The sequence below is a fragment of the Sinocyclocheilus grahami genome, unplaced genomic scaffold, assembly GCF_001515645.1.
Source record: "Sinocyclocheilus grahami isolate Dianchi unplaced genomic scaffold, SAMN03320097.WGS_v1.1 scaffold36.1, whole genome shotgun sequence".
Taxonomy (NCBI): Eukaryota; Metazoa; Chordata; class Actinopteri; order Cypriniformes; family Cyprinidae; genus Sinocyclocheilus; species Sinocyclocheilus grahami.
Window position 1 is genome coordinate 2,301,468 of NW_015505215.1, and position 14,637 is coordinate 2,316,104.

The following is a 14,637-nucleotide window of genomic DNA, read 5'->3' on the forward strand; positions in this document are numbered from 1 at the left end:
ATTATATATATCTATATATATATATATATATATATATATATATATATATATATAAGTTGCTTACGTTAAGAAAAAGAATATTTATACAATGTATTAAGAAAATGAAAAGATTTCAAAAAGGGACAACATACAAGATACGACAAGCAATCTCTAAAGCAATAAATACTACTGGTCCTAGCATTGTGACAGTTTGTATCGAATAACCCAAAACCCCCCACCCCAAAACACCCATCCAATCGAGTCCACCCACCCCAACCGGAGTCAACCTCCCACCCCCTGGTAAACAACGACAAAAAAGAAAGATAAAACGGACAACGCAATGGAACAATGCATATTAACACAGTAACCCCCCATATTTCTGTACATTTAAACAAGAACAAGTAACATCACGATTAAAGTTGTTCCTCAGTCGGAGAGGTGTCTCCACAGTCCTCGTGCCCTCTGAGTTTGGGACAGCTGTAAAATGATTGGTTCACAAGCTCGTATTTAATACAAATAATGAAGGAGAACCAATTCTTTGAGAAAAGGGCTCACTGAATCCTCACCTACTTTGTATATCTGTCTTTAAACATGTCAACATAACAATTATGCATTTTTCTGTTGTACAGCTGAAAAAAAGCAAAACAACTGAACAAAAACAAACCCAAAAAAATTTATACAAAAATTTGGCAGATTCACAAAGCTATACTCTACAACTTAAGTGTATTTAATTATCAATATTTAATCATAATAATTTCATTTTTTTTTTTAGATAATGACAGGTCAAATATTGACCAATGAACTCTGATAAAGAATTAACGAAATTTTCAAAGCCATATCGCACAGAAAAAACAAGAGAATCAGAACACAGAATGAAAAAAGACAAGACGCGTGACAGACGGAGAGACAGACAGAGAAAGCTGGTTTAAAAAAACAACGAAGCTAGTCTATCGACTTGGTTACGAGCGAAAGGGGTTGCGTCGTGGCGGAGCTGGGCAGCAGAGAGTGGGAATGACACGCCGATGTAGGCCTGGAGGAGGCGGAGCCTGTGGGTCGGGACGACGACACGTCTGAGGGGTCCAAGGAGCCGTTGTGTGCCGAGCCGGACGTTTTGCCCGCCCCGGAGTTGTCCAACAAAGCTAAGGGTGGAGCCATGGAGAGGTGTTGGTGTTGGGACGACGAGAGCAGGGGGGGCGGTTTCATAGTCAGTGAGAGAGGTTGCATTTGTTCAGTTTGTGGTTTGGACTCTTTCGAGGACGGGGAGGGAGAGACCATGGAGGGGGAGGATGGGGGGGACTCTAGTAAGCTTCCGTCCGAAGAAGGAGGACTGGCACAGCTGCCTTCACCTTGAATGTAGCGAATGCACTTCTTTTTTCTCCTAAAAAAAAACAAAAAAAAAGAGGGGACACATTGAAGTTCTCTGTCTGAACCTTAGAGTGGACCCCACAGAGCCGTAACGTCCATTTAAATGCACATATCTTAAATTCGGGACACCCATGCTGATCTCATTAGCAACTTTTGGCGGACCCACTTTCAGACTCTGCATGAAAATGGACGCTAGAGCTGGACAAGATTAGGGTCAGACGCGTCTCGCTCTCACACGGTGTCACACGATTACATGCAGAGAGGACAGGACAGTGGGAGGACAAGAGGAAGATGAACAGACGGAATGAGGAAGGAGAATGATGAAAGAGGTGAGGCCTACATCTCTCTTTGTTTTCCTTCGGCGGCGTAACGCAACTCCAAACAAAAGAACTCCACCCCGGTTTCGCAAACCGCGAGGGGATCCATCCAGTTTACACATCAGCTTGAATTATTACACTCCTCTTTCTCCCTTCTTTTTTCCTGTCTTTTTCCTTGCGTTCCTTCAGGGGAAGTTCAGATGGTGGGGTAAAAGGTTAGCGAGGAAGCGCTACTCTCAGCTTGCCCCTAAGACATGTGTGTGAGCGCTCTGCACAGAGGTCGTGGTGCCATGTTTGCATTTCTGCTCGGGTCAGGACCCTCCCTCGTCTGCTACGCCTACGGCCAGCCATTCCAGCCAGCCACATCTCACCAGCGCCAAGCCAGCACGCCGTGAGGTAGGGGTAGAGAGTGTGAGAGAGAGAGAAACGGAGAGAGAGGGAAAACCTCAGTGTACCTTGCCCTACCTGACCTGACCAACCCCCCCCCCTTCCTCCCCAAAAACTCTCTTTATCCTGCCTAAAGGGCGAGCTCAGTGATGCAGCCGAGGCTAACTCCAAAAAGAGAAAAGAAAGATCAACAAATACAGAGAGCAAAATAAAAGGGAATTAAATCAAAGACAGGGGGAGCTAGAGAGATGCGGGAGAACCGGGATCAATTAACCGGCAACTTCTTTGTGGTTTCGTCATTAAAATATCAGCCAGGTAAGGATTGTTTCTCAAGTCATACCCCTGCCTGCTCTTATGCGTGTTGGTTTCAGACGAAAGTGCGAAAAAGACAGAGAGACAGTCGGGGAGGAAGATACACACTATGATGAAGAAAAATGACAAAAAGAGGACGGAAATCTTGTCACGGCCACTTAAACCCACTTTGTGTACGGTGGGCATGCACGACGCGCGACATGCAGCTGGAGGGATCCGCACAGAACAGACTTATTACAGAGGAGACATGGCACTTCAGGGTCAAAGATAGGTGAACAGAGGCAGAGATGTGTTCGTTTTATCTGCCTGCTACTCTGTGCTTTTGAGAGGAGGTCGTTTGTGAATTTAGGAACGGTTCGGGTCTGTCAAGGTGCTAACTGCCTGTCAAACTGCGGCAAATAAGCTAATATCCATTTTTTAAGAGCTATATTGATTCTAAGTATCTCACTGTGTTCCTTATTGATTTATGGGGCTCCGAGGGAATTTCTCCAGATGCATCTTTCAGGAAACGGAGCTGAGTGAGGTCTTTTAACCTTACAGCTCCCTAAATCAAGATGCAATTACCAGCGTTTCTCTCAGCACAGCCCAAAAAATGCACAGGCTGTTCCTCTGAATAACAAGAGGTGCTAATGAACGGCACTACCCCTCAAAAAATACAACTTCAGCAACTCCAGCTACACACTTCTATACAAATAAAACAGTTACTGGCTAGCAAGATCGTTTTTTTTTCTCCAAGAAATTGCTAAATATTGTGTGGTTTCAACTTAAAAGTACGAACAACAACGCTGGTTATTTTTTCCTCATGAGTGAATCAAATGAAAGAGTCAGAAAAGAGTTTCAACAGTCTACAAATTAAAGATGAGAATTACTGTTGTGCTTTTTCAGACAATATTTAACTCATATAAAACATCTAAAAGAAAATTTTGCATGAAAGCAATTTCCTTAGTTTTAGTTATACAATCATTCAATGAAATTGAAATATAAAATATGAACTATTAGTAGTATTTAAGTATTTGCTTTTCAGTTCCACCACTGGCAGGTATGGCGAATGTGAACTTTGGACCCTGCATCCAACATCCAACGCTCAGATTCACATACATTCTAAAGTTGAGAAGCTTTCTGTTGTTCCTGAAGGAGGTCAGACTAGAGGGAGTGGATTTTGGAGAATCAGATGGATTTCTAAACTAGCAAGGATAAATGAAATTGGTGGAATGGGGATACAGTTGGGCAAGTAGAAAATGGACAGTGGAGTATCACAACAGCACACCGTCTGATGTCCACGATGATGGAAGGGTGAAAAGGAAAGAGTGCACAAGCATGACACAGAAAAGGGTATTACTTAGCAGAAACAAATACCTACCATCAACATATTCCCAATTCAAAGACTGCTTGTATTAGAACAGAAAGACAAGAGGTTGGGACTGAATAAAGGGTTATAAGAGAGGAGTGGAGAAGGAAGAAGAAGGGGAGGAAAAAAAAGAGAGAGGGGGGATCAGATGGCATCACCCCAACCCTACCCTCCACAAAAAGGAAAGTGGCTACATCACACAGTTCTAACAGAAGTGACCAGGGCAGAACAGTACAAAACAGCAGATTAGTTCCTTGGGCAGAAAAAAAACAGTAGTACTAAATTATAATAATACAAAAAAACTCAAAATAAAAAAAGGTTTATGCTTGACTTGAAATTTTAACCACAATGCCTTTGTAATTCTTTTTTGGCATTTTCTGCCCGAGGATTTCAATTCGTCTGAAGTGTTTCAACAGTCAGAAAAGGACAGAAACAAGTAAGAAAGAAGTCTTTGTAAAACATATAAACTGTAACAAGGCCTCAGAGATTGAAGTAGGAACATATAATCCATGGAACAAGTTTCAAGAGAAGAAAAGTTGATTTTTGTCATCTTAAAATCATCATCATCATAATTTCGACGTTCTCCCCAGGAGTGGGGCTGGGAATATACCTGCAGGGTTTGCACCATAAACCCAGCTGGTCAAGCCCGAACAAGGCACGACACTTCTTAGGGGTATTTGCATCTGTTATCCATAGAGGAACATAAAACACAACAAAGAAAGAAAAAAAAGCACACGTCATTGGACACAAAAAGGCATGGAGCTAGAGCAAATGATTCAGCTTTGGACTTTGGTACCATGCCTCCCCAAAAACTTACCATGACCAGCTCATCTCAACCCCCTGGCCACACCCCTCCCCCTTAACAGAGGGAAATAAACCCCGCCTTTTTTATTTAACCCTGCCTCGTTTCAATTCAAAAAGGAGTTCTACATGAACTCCTTTTTCACACACTCACACAAAAACAACCACACAAACAACCCTTCCATCCCACCTAGCAATGAAAAATAAAACCTATTGCCCAGATTTGCAGAAGCTGATTGGCAGAGGAAGTGGCGTGGAGAGAATGCGAGGCTGAGAGAGCCAGAAAAGTGGGAGGAGGTACCAATGAGAGAGTTCCCCAGCTGTCACCTGCTCTAGCACACCTGCCGGCACACCAGATACACACCTGCATGGGCCACACCAGTTATTCTGCTGGTCGAGCCCGAAGCGTGCGCGACACTTCTTTGGAGCGCTCAGATCTGACGGGACGAAGAAGGGAAGAGGAAGCCAGCGCAGAGGAGAGATGAAATCAGAAAAGAGAGCGGAAAGAGAGATAAATTGAATCCAATGAATCTGACGAGCTCTGTAAAAGTCTTTTTTCCCCAACAGATGAATTTAAATAGTAGCAATCAAATGTGCAGTAATGCCTTTACAGTCATATTCGACCATATTTTGTTAGTAATACAAACAATAAGAAATGAAAAACTGCAAGAAACAAAAATGAAAGTAAATGATGACAGAAATCAATACATCAGCACACAGTGCATGCCTTTCATAACCAAGGCTCTTTATGGGTAAATAAATGCTCGTTCGTTAAAAGGTAAGCGTTGCGGGATGCAGCAGATATGGATACAATGTCTGCCGGCCATTATTTGGCTGTTCTAGACTAGAGGAGGTGATAGTGACAGGTTGCTGAGGTAGCAGTAGCAGGGAGGAGCTATAGGAGGGAGGCGGAGCATTAGTTTAAGCCAGGGAAACACTACGAGGCTGCTTCATAAACAGGACTGGTCCACTTTCATCCACCTCAAACAGCCCACATAAGCACCAGGCCAAAGGTCATGGGTAGATGGGTCTTTGAGGAGGGTGAAGGCAGGTTGTAAGTGGAGCAGATCAAGAGGAGACAGGGCAAAGCCCGCAATCATGCTGGGGGCGTGGAGGAGGCAGGGGCAGCTACTGAAGGCAGTTGAGTAGATTAAGGAGGTTTACCCTGATAACAACATCTTTGGTTATTTTGATCATATTTCCTATTCCTATAAACATATTGCAGCTGCATGCTTAGAGTTGACCAAATCAGGGATTTTTTTTTATTCATAATAACATATGACTTTTAACATAGAAGCATTTTTGGATGAAAGTATGTGTATAATGAAAAATGGAGCAAAGGAAACAACTGAAAAGGAGCAAAATAAAGCAACATATTCTTCAAGAGAATTGCTGAGCTTGTCAAATAAAAGATATATAAAGCAAATATGGAGTATTATTCATTAAAGAAAGATCATTATATATTTGATATACTGCACAAGCACAAATAAACAAATACATAAAGAACCAAAATAGGGGAAAAAAGCAAGTTAGTAATTTAAGACTCAAAATGACATTAGCACCTGTAATCGGAGGGAGTGAAAGGCAAGGGTTTGGAAAATATTCTCTGTGTTCTGGAAAAAAAAGAACAAGATACAGAGGCCTTCAAAAGGTGTCCATGATGAAGAGAGACCGCAAATACATGACTCTGCATTCTTCCTGGACAATATCTCACAGTAATCAGCATCATAAAGAAGAACGGTCAAGTGAATCAAATCAATGTAATCAGCAAACCTCCTTAATTGAAAGATGTGGGTGAATGTAAAAAACAACCAAACAAAAATCTTATTTTAATATATATTATTACTATATAAACAGGTATATAAAAAAGCATGCAGCAGGCACAGCCCAAAGTTACAACCACAAAACACAGTGACACAAGCATGGGCGGCACATTCGGAGGCTGGCATACCATTGCCCTCTCCTGCCTGCTTTTCCCTTTTTCTCTTCTTCTTTTTCCCCTGATAGTTACCCGCCAGAAAAAGAGAAATAGACAGGAACCTTAGTTATTATATTGCAGAAAAGACCAAGACATGAAATGAACAAGAGAGCCCAATGTTTTCACTGATTTATTTATTCATGTAAGAGCCTGAAGGTTTGAAATGCCACTGCAGGACAAAACAGAACTTTCCCTATCGTTCCCTTCGTCCTATTTCTCTCCTTTTGTTTATTCTTTGTTTTCTCGCTGCTGCTTAGTTTTCTTTTCATTGTGAAATGGTTGGAAGCTCTTGAGGTTTCTTTGAGCGGGTCGGTTTACTGGAGGGTAAGAGCAGAGCGAGAGAACTTTTATTGTATTTGTCCTCCTCAAAAATGGGCTACGTTCCGCCGGACATGTCCGTGACTGCTGATTGCGTTGAGGCCAAGGTTGGGCCTGGACAGAGCGATTATCTTACTCCGGTTGAGGAACTTTGACTAGGCGAGTCAAGAAACGTGGTCAGACTCCAAGGAGAGTTGACAGGCTGGGCGGTGGGGCCGTTTGTCAGGCGCGAAACTCTGGCGAAACAGTAAACGGTGCGCTCGTTCCCCATTTCTAGCGCCGGAGAGAGATGTCCTCTTTCATCAAAGCTGCGAGGCGTTTAGGCCCTGTGGTTATTTAATTACTCTGATCTCAGCTCGCCTTTCTCCTTTTAGGTGAACCAGTGGAATACTAATGGAAGCAGAGGAAAATCGCACGGCACACAGGGAAAAACCAGACCTGACTGCACTGAGGAAAAGCTTGGTACAGTGGGTAGAGCTAAAATAAATCTAAAGTCTTCCAGCTTGGCTAAGTCTTGCTGGTCTGTTTTGCTGGTTTTAGAGTGGTTTTGGGAAGTCAAACCAGCTTAAACCAGACAGCCGTTTTTTAGGTCTGTGTGCTTTAGTTTTCTCCAAAGGCTGTTGGGTAATCGTCACATGGTTTGTAAAATGCACATCTAGATGGCTTTAAACTACTCTTTGGCCCCTGGGGAGGGAAGAAAAGATTGTTACTTGTTGAAAACTTAAAAACTTACATAGTTGTCTCGTGCTGACCAGCCAGGGTACAGCTGCATGTGAAGCTGTCGCTCTTTCCTGGCTAACTCGTAGTATTTGGCCTGCTCCTCTCGAGTCAGAGCATGCCACTGCACATAGAGAAATACACACACACAGACATCCGTCAAAACTGCGGCCATCACAGAGGAAGAGACCACTGATATTTTAGGCTCAAACAACACGGAAGTGTTTCCATGAGCGGTCTAACCACCGTGATTAAAATTTCCCCTTCCTCTGGTATTGTACTTTTACTCAATAGCAACATAAAGCAAGTTTACAATTATATAGAAAAAGAAATGTTTTCCACCACCGACAACACTACAATCTGTGGTCTTAGTAGTTGAGACAGTCTGCTGCCACTCTGTATGATGTTTTAGTCTTGTAATGTGTGTGGCGCTCACCCTTCGGCCTAGGATCTGGTTGATAGCTGCGCTCTCTTTCAGTGTGCACTCTGCCACCACTTTGGCTCTCATTTCCTTCATGTAAAGCATGAACGCGTTCAGAGGTTTCTTTATGTGTGGCTGCTTCTTCTTTTCCTCCTCTTTTTTCGCATCCTGATGTTTCCTGCCAATGGGAGGGATCAGATGTTAGCGTATGTGTACCAACTTGTGACTTTATTGGATGAATAGAGAACTGAAAAGTGTAAAGTGAACTCACGAGCTGTTGAGGGAGCCGATGTCACTGTGAGAGGACTCCTGCTTGACGTTGTGCGTGACGATGGCTGGGTGGGGGATCCCTGTGGTGTGCAAACTGTGGTGGGGGGGCACCATGTGAGGAGGGAACCTGGAGGAGAAAAGACTGTGTAAATCGTCAGAGTGGACACGGGTGAAATGATGGATGGACACACACACATTCATGAGCTAAAGACTTGACACATCACAGTGGTTATAAAAACAAAGCAGCAGTAACCTAATACATCTGTTATGTGGAAGAAAGGAAATGGCAATAAATGACAAATCCAAGATCTAGAACTCACAACATGAAACAAAAAGCATTTTAGTTATAAAATGTGATGCATTTCAAAATCAAACAAAATAGATGGAATACATTTTGGGCAGGATATAAATTTACCCATGATGATTTGATTGGATCATAAAAAGTGGGTTATGATTAAATTATTGGTTAGAATTATTAATATAATTTTTCCACACAGCCACATAAGCGGAACAGAAAAGTTGTTTCAGAGCCAGAGAAATTGATTACATTTTGATTGGAAATGTATAATCTGGAAACTTATTGCACTTATAATCTGACCACAATAACGAATAATATTGACCAAAACATTAGAACCCCATATTGGTCTGTTATTTTGAAGGAAAAAAAAGAAAAGAAGAAAAATATATATATTTATATATTATATTATATTATTATAAAATATATATATATATTTTTTTAATTTTTTTCCCCCTTCAAAATAACAGACCAATAATTCATTAAAAAATAAGACAAAAAAAAAAACCTTAAGAAAGCTATTAGGTTCCGCTTTTTTATGTATTTAACATCAAAATGTTTGGATTTGACTGCATCATAAAAAGTGAGATATAATGTTATTGATTAATATTATCTCTTCCCACCCACATGTTCATTTCAGTGGTGGAGAAAAAACTATATTTTGACAAAAGATAAAATATTATGCACATTATTTTCTTTCAAATAATGTGTTCTGATGACAAACATACCACAAACATGTATGAATAAATTAAATATGGTCAAATTGTTTTAATTGACATTTTTTTATTCAAAATCATATTTTTGATTAGTGAGGTAAATTCTGGACTATTTAGGGTGGTCATTTTCTTCTCATTTGTTTGCAATTTGATTATTTTCTTTAAATCAAACTAAAATGCCCGCTGGCTATTTTAAGGACATATCTATAATATCATCCCCCTAGCATTCCATAAAGATCAGTAGGAAAGCAGAATAAATTCCTGAGCGTACAAATGAACATATCTGTGCCTGAGTGTGTATGTGTTTAGTGCATCCCATCTGTGTGTGGCTGTACACAAATTTGAGAGAAAGAATGGTGGATGATGAAAAAAAAAAAAAGAGAAGGAATAATTCTTTTTTTCAAACAGCTCATTATCTGCTTGAGTGTGGCTATATGGCTTGGAGCCAGAATATAATGATGAGCGTAAACTCACAAGGAACAACTAGTTTCTGTTGGAGGTTCTCTCTGGGGACTGTGTTTCCCCCCCAATCTCTCTTCTCCTATTCTCTCTTCCCTTCATCCCTGACACATTTGTGTTTGTGCCATGTCATCCGGGCCACCCGTATGCTTCTACTGAGGGGGGACCGGCGTTGCGGCTGCAGTGCCATGATCATTAGCCCCCACCTTTTTTCTTTCTCTTTCTGTCCTTGCATACTTGTTAAAATTTCCTCTGTTCCGCCATCCAATTTTTTCTTCCTTCTCCTCCTGACTGTCCCATCAGCACCACCCCCACCCCCACCCGTGCCGCTGTTGCCATAGCGAGGCCCAGGTTATGGTTTAAACATGACGGCCATCCCTTTGAAGCGCAGGGCATCATTCCGCTCATCAGCACGCAGCGGAGCCTGCCACCAATTTAGCCCTGCTGAGGGAAGAGCGAGACAGAGAGGTGTGCCGAGAAGGGCCCCTGCAGGGCCCAATGTCTCAATCTTCTTCCACACCAGCGGAGTGTCAGTGAGTGCCATTTAATTGCCAATCGGAGCGATGGCCTCGGCGCCTGTTTAATGTATAATGACCCCGCCGGTGCGCTCTGTCTCTCATTCACTTTCTCTTCCTCTGCGGAAAAAGAAGGGATGGGAGCAGAGGTGCGGGTGGAGGAACATATCAAAGGGCAGGAACGGGCAGGGGCCAAGGGGCCTACACTTCCTCCCCCTGTCACCCGGGACAGCCGATACACCTGTACGACTCCAACCCCATTATCAAAACTATGTAGCTCATTTGCCGGATCCGAGTCCATGCCGTTCGCGATCTGAAATGTATTTTTTAGGAGGCTGGAGTGAAAAGCAGATCGCTACATGAAGCCCTGTGTGCTAACTGCATAATAAATGGCAGCAGATAGGGCCATCAGAATCTCTCTGAGCTGAAGACAGGCACTGGAGAGCAACATATGGGCGTCTCTTAATCCTGAGGCCTCCTGGAGTTCTTGTCCACTGACTGTGAAAGAAGACAAAGCAAGACTTCCCTCTCCCTCTCTCTCGCCAGCTTTATTCACAGAAAAACCATAAACACAATTAATGAAGCCTTTTCCTGGTGCTCATTATTTTGCGCAGGAGGCCGATGACAGAGGACGCCGTTGGTTTTGACACAAACATGCTAAAGCACCTTCCCTCCGCAGAGACACAAGACCACCACTTATTAATCTATGCTAATTCAATTACAGATTATCAAAATGCATTAGCTCTTCCCCAGCACATCACCAATCCCCCTAGCCCCCATTCAAAAGATTCAATTAGCCTGCACTGGAAATAGGATGATCACAATATAAAGGCCTCATTAGAATAGAATCAGCTGTCACTTAAGTGAAGGTTCAGTGCCGGAGCAGCGGCTGCAGACCCGCATGGGCTCCTGACGGCGGAGCAGGCCTAGGCAGGGTACAGTACAAATTACTTCTCTATGGAGCCGAGACCTCAAAACACACACAGGGTGAAAGCTGTTGGTGTCAAATGTGTAAGGCCTTGGTTTCAGAGCCAGGACTGGCTGCAAAGACCCTGGTGTCATAAGCAGAGTAGCTGCCGATGCACTCGGATCATCACTGCAGAGCTAAATATTGTGTTTCAGAGCTGTTATGTTTGGCCTGACCACTTTAAACTGTGTGATGATGATGAAAATACACTAGATGCAAGTGCAAGATTGGGCCTCATTTACTCACGCAAGCAGAATGAATGTTAATTGTTTGTTAGAACATTCTTGTGTGAATTTGCTGCATTCACTAAGATAATTTATTAGTTATTAAGAATTTTTTCTGCTCATGTTTCTTGAAGTAATTTGCAGTTCAAGAATTAACTGTTTATAAGTTATTCTTATATATTTTTTTTATTTAGCATTTAATGAGTTAATTAGTTGAGAACAAATGATTTTCCTGAAATTCATTCTGCTCATTTCATGAATGAATTGTTTGTAAAACCTATTGTGCATAAATGTGTCAATGTACTTAAGAGTGAACTGTTTGTAAAGCAAATTTTACTACATTTGTTGCATCAATGAGAACGAATCTAGAAAAAATGTTTTACGAGTGATATACACAAAAATGAATTCTGCTCGTTTGATTAAATATCTTTTCTTTTTCAAGAATACATTTTTCATAAGTATACTTTGTACACAAAAATGTATAATTACGCAAGAATAGTTTGGCGAATAATTTACACAAATTCGTTTCTGCTTTTTTAATGAACGAACTGTTCATCAAATCATTCTCAAGTAAATTTGACATATTTATGCAACAATTTATGCAGAAATGACACAAATTTTACACAATTCACACAGATTTGTTTCCACTCGTGTTTCATGAATGAGGGCCCAATGTTTGAGCATGTTATATATCCTAATTTCCTGAACAGAAACACTGTATAGGACTTTTCGTTGAGCTCTGAGTATCTTCTCCAAAGCTTTTCTCCCCTCAAAAATGCTCAAACCCAGGCCAGTGTTTAAGGCGCACAAACCCCTCCCTGTTCCTCCCTCCCGTTCTTGCTTCCCTGCTCACATTTATCCATCAACGTCTGCTGGTCCAAGCTCGCCAGGCCTCCAGAGCTGCTTTTCCAATCACACTGCAATTAAACAGGAGTTTGTCCCTGTCTGGAGACACAGGCTGGGCTTGAGTTGGTCTCCATTTCTCGAAACTATAAACCAGATCTGCCTCTGTGCCTCTCTGGCTAGCCTCAGCACTACCACCATCATCATCATCATCGTCACATTCATCATCATTGCGAAAAGAGTATCATATGTTTCAGATTAGGGGGGAAAGGCCGAGTAAATGCAGAAGAAGGTGACCATATGAAGCTGTTTGCATCTCACTTTTATGTTTAAATGACATAAAAGCAATAAAGCAAACAGAGATTTGTCATCTACAGCAAACACCTCCCACTTCTCACATAACAGATGAGGAACAGTCACAAGGGAGCAATCACTGTGACAGTTAAAACAAACATACCCTCACACACATATCCCACAATCCCCCCACCCACACAACCATTATTGCTCTCTTGGGGACATTTGTGTCCAAATTGCCACTTGAACCAGACCCCAAGAGCCCACACAAAGCTCTCGCTCAGAGTCCAAAGATGGCCCCTGAAATCTGCAGCATTTTACGAAGAGATTCTTTACTTCTGCATGTGACTGTAGCTAAATTGACAGTCCTCTTGTTCTCTGCCATTCAGTCGGGGTAAACGTTCTTTAGGGGTCTCATTATAAAATGTTAACAATAATTAATATTTGAATACGTATGGGATGGCATGGGACCGTCTTTTTGAACACTGAGGCGAGAGCTGTCTCTCCTTAAGGGAGAAGTTTGCAGGGGTTTTGACACGCTCGCGTTCTCAGCGAGTCGGCCGTCCCAAGGCTCAACTCACCTTGACATGGATGCATTGACAGTGAGGGCAGTTGGATAGGGGTGTCTGAAACCTCCCGTCGTGATTGGGTAAACTGGTTGACCTTGCCTAGGAAAAGAAGAAAGGAAGAGAGGTAAAGGAAGGAATGAAAAAAGAGGGGAAAAAGCACTCTCTATGCAGGCGGCTTTATTATCATTTGATCAGAACAAAAATCTAGGGGATTGCAGAGCGCAGATCAAAGGGAGGCAAACTCTGAACAATTTGAATGCCACAAATCTGATAGGAATGGCTAATTAAATTTCATAACCCTGCGCTTGGTGTCGATGGAGGCCCCTCTCCCTGAGCTGAAACTAGGTGTTTTGTTGTGCTAATTAAAGACGAAGCACCGGCCCCTTTAATGGAGCCATCACGCTAATTGAGGTCTACACATCCAAAGACAAACAATAATGAATGTAAATTTATACCAAAATAAAGTGCAGAGAATCAAAGGGCCGTGGCTGTGCTTGGGGCCTCTCTTGGTATTTAGATCGCGATGAGAAAACATTAAATTAACAGAGCTTAATTTGTAGCCTTTTGTCATATTAACAAGTGTTGACAAGGGTTACCAGGGGAGAGCCCCCGTGTGGAATTGTGGGTAAAATACTGGCAATCACAGTTCATTACTCTAATTGGACAATACAGAGACATGCAATATAGCATTTGCCACAAAGAGGCAATTTAGAGTTTAGGGGATGAAGAAAGCCATGGGTGCATTGCTGTGGGCCCCAGCGGTGCCTTTCCAGAATGTATAAACTGTACAGAGGTTAAGAGTTAGCTTTTGTGGTATGTGATGGCCGAAGTCTCAAACTGCATCTTAAATACCCAGAGGCCCACAGCAAAGTGGACAGAGGCCTGGCGAATATAAAATACACAATAACAAAATGCAACATATTTGAACAAATGCAGTCTTATGTATGTCATAACATATAAAGTGGTGCCCAAAAGTCGGATTCCTCAAAAAAAATCTGTGATTCATAATCAAATTGAACCCTAGAAATAAAAAAGCTGTAAAACAAAATAAATAAAATAATTAAAATAAAATAAACACTGATAAAATTGTAATATTTTATTTTAATGAAATATTTTATTCAAAATTTAAATGTTCTGATATATATTAAAAATACATAATAAATAAAAACAATTATATTCAAAATTAATTAATTAAAAACATTTTTAAGATCTCAGACTTTGGACCCCACTGTACATCATGTTATAACACCACAAAAAAATAAGCACTAAAGTTTCAAAGGATTAATAATGATCACAAAGATGAAAGAAGAGGAATAAAATCGGGCTGCTTACTGTGGTACTAACCATCCTAGCGGATGGGGAATCTGGCCTACAGTGCCAGGTGACAGAGGGTAGTAGGGGGATATATCTGAAGGATGTGGAGGCCTTGGGATTCCTGCAAGAGACATAAAAAATGCAAAGAAAAGAATGAAGAGAGAGAGAGAGAGAGAGAGAGAGAGAGAGAGAGAGAGATGTGTGTGTGTGTGTGTGTGTGTGTGTGTG

General features: G+C 41.7%; 1 protein-coding gene across 1 annotated transcript in view; it reads right to left on the minus strand.

The window, feature by feature from the left end:
- Window positions 1–44: 44 nt before the first annotated feature.
- The window catches only part of LOC107581563 (transcription factor 7-like 2), a 16,540-nt gene continuing 1,947 nt past the window's right edge, over window positions 45–14,637 (minus strand). Inside the window, exons 2-10 of the mRNA XM_016267169.1 lie at window positions 14,428–14,530; window positions 13,108–13,194; window positions 8,215–8,340; window positions 7,959–8,121; window positions 7,539–7,646; window positions 6,461–6,524; window positions 6,072–6,122; window positions 4,319–4,391; window positions 45–1,357 (exon numbers count right to left, since the gene is read on the minus strand). Coding sequence (XP_016122655.1) covers window positions 922–1,357; window positions 4,319–4,391; window positions 6,072–6,122; window positions 6,461–6,524; window positions 7,539–7,646; window positions 7,959–8,121; window positions 8,215–8,340; window positions 13,108–13,115 — 1,029 coding nt within the window. The 5' untranslated portion in view covers window positions 13,116–13,194; window positions 14,428–14,530 and the 3' untranslated portion in view covers window positions 45–921. The remainder of the gene's footprint in view (window positions 1,358–4,318; window positions 4,392–6,071; window positions 6,123–6,460; window positions 6,525–7,538; window positions 7,647–7,958; window positions 8,122–8,214; window positions 8,341–13,107; window positions 13,195–14,427; window positions 14,531–14,637) is intronic.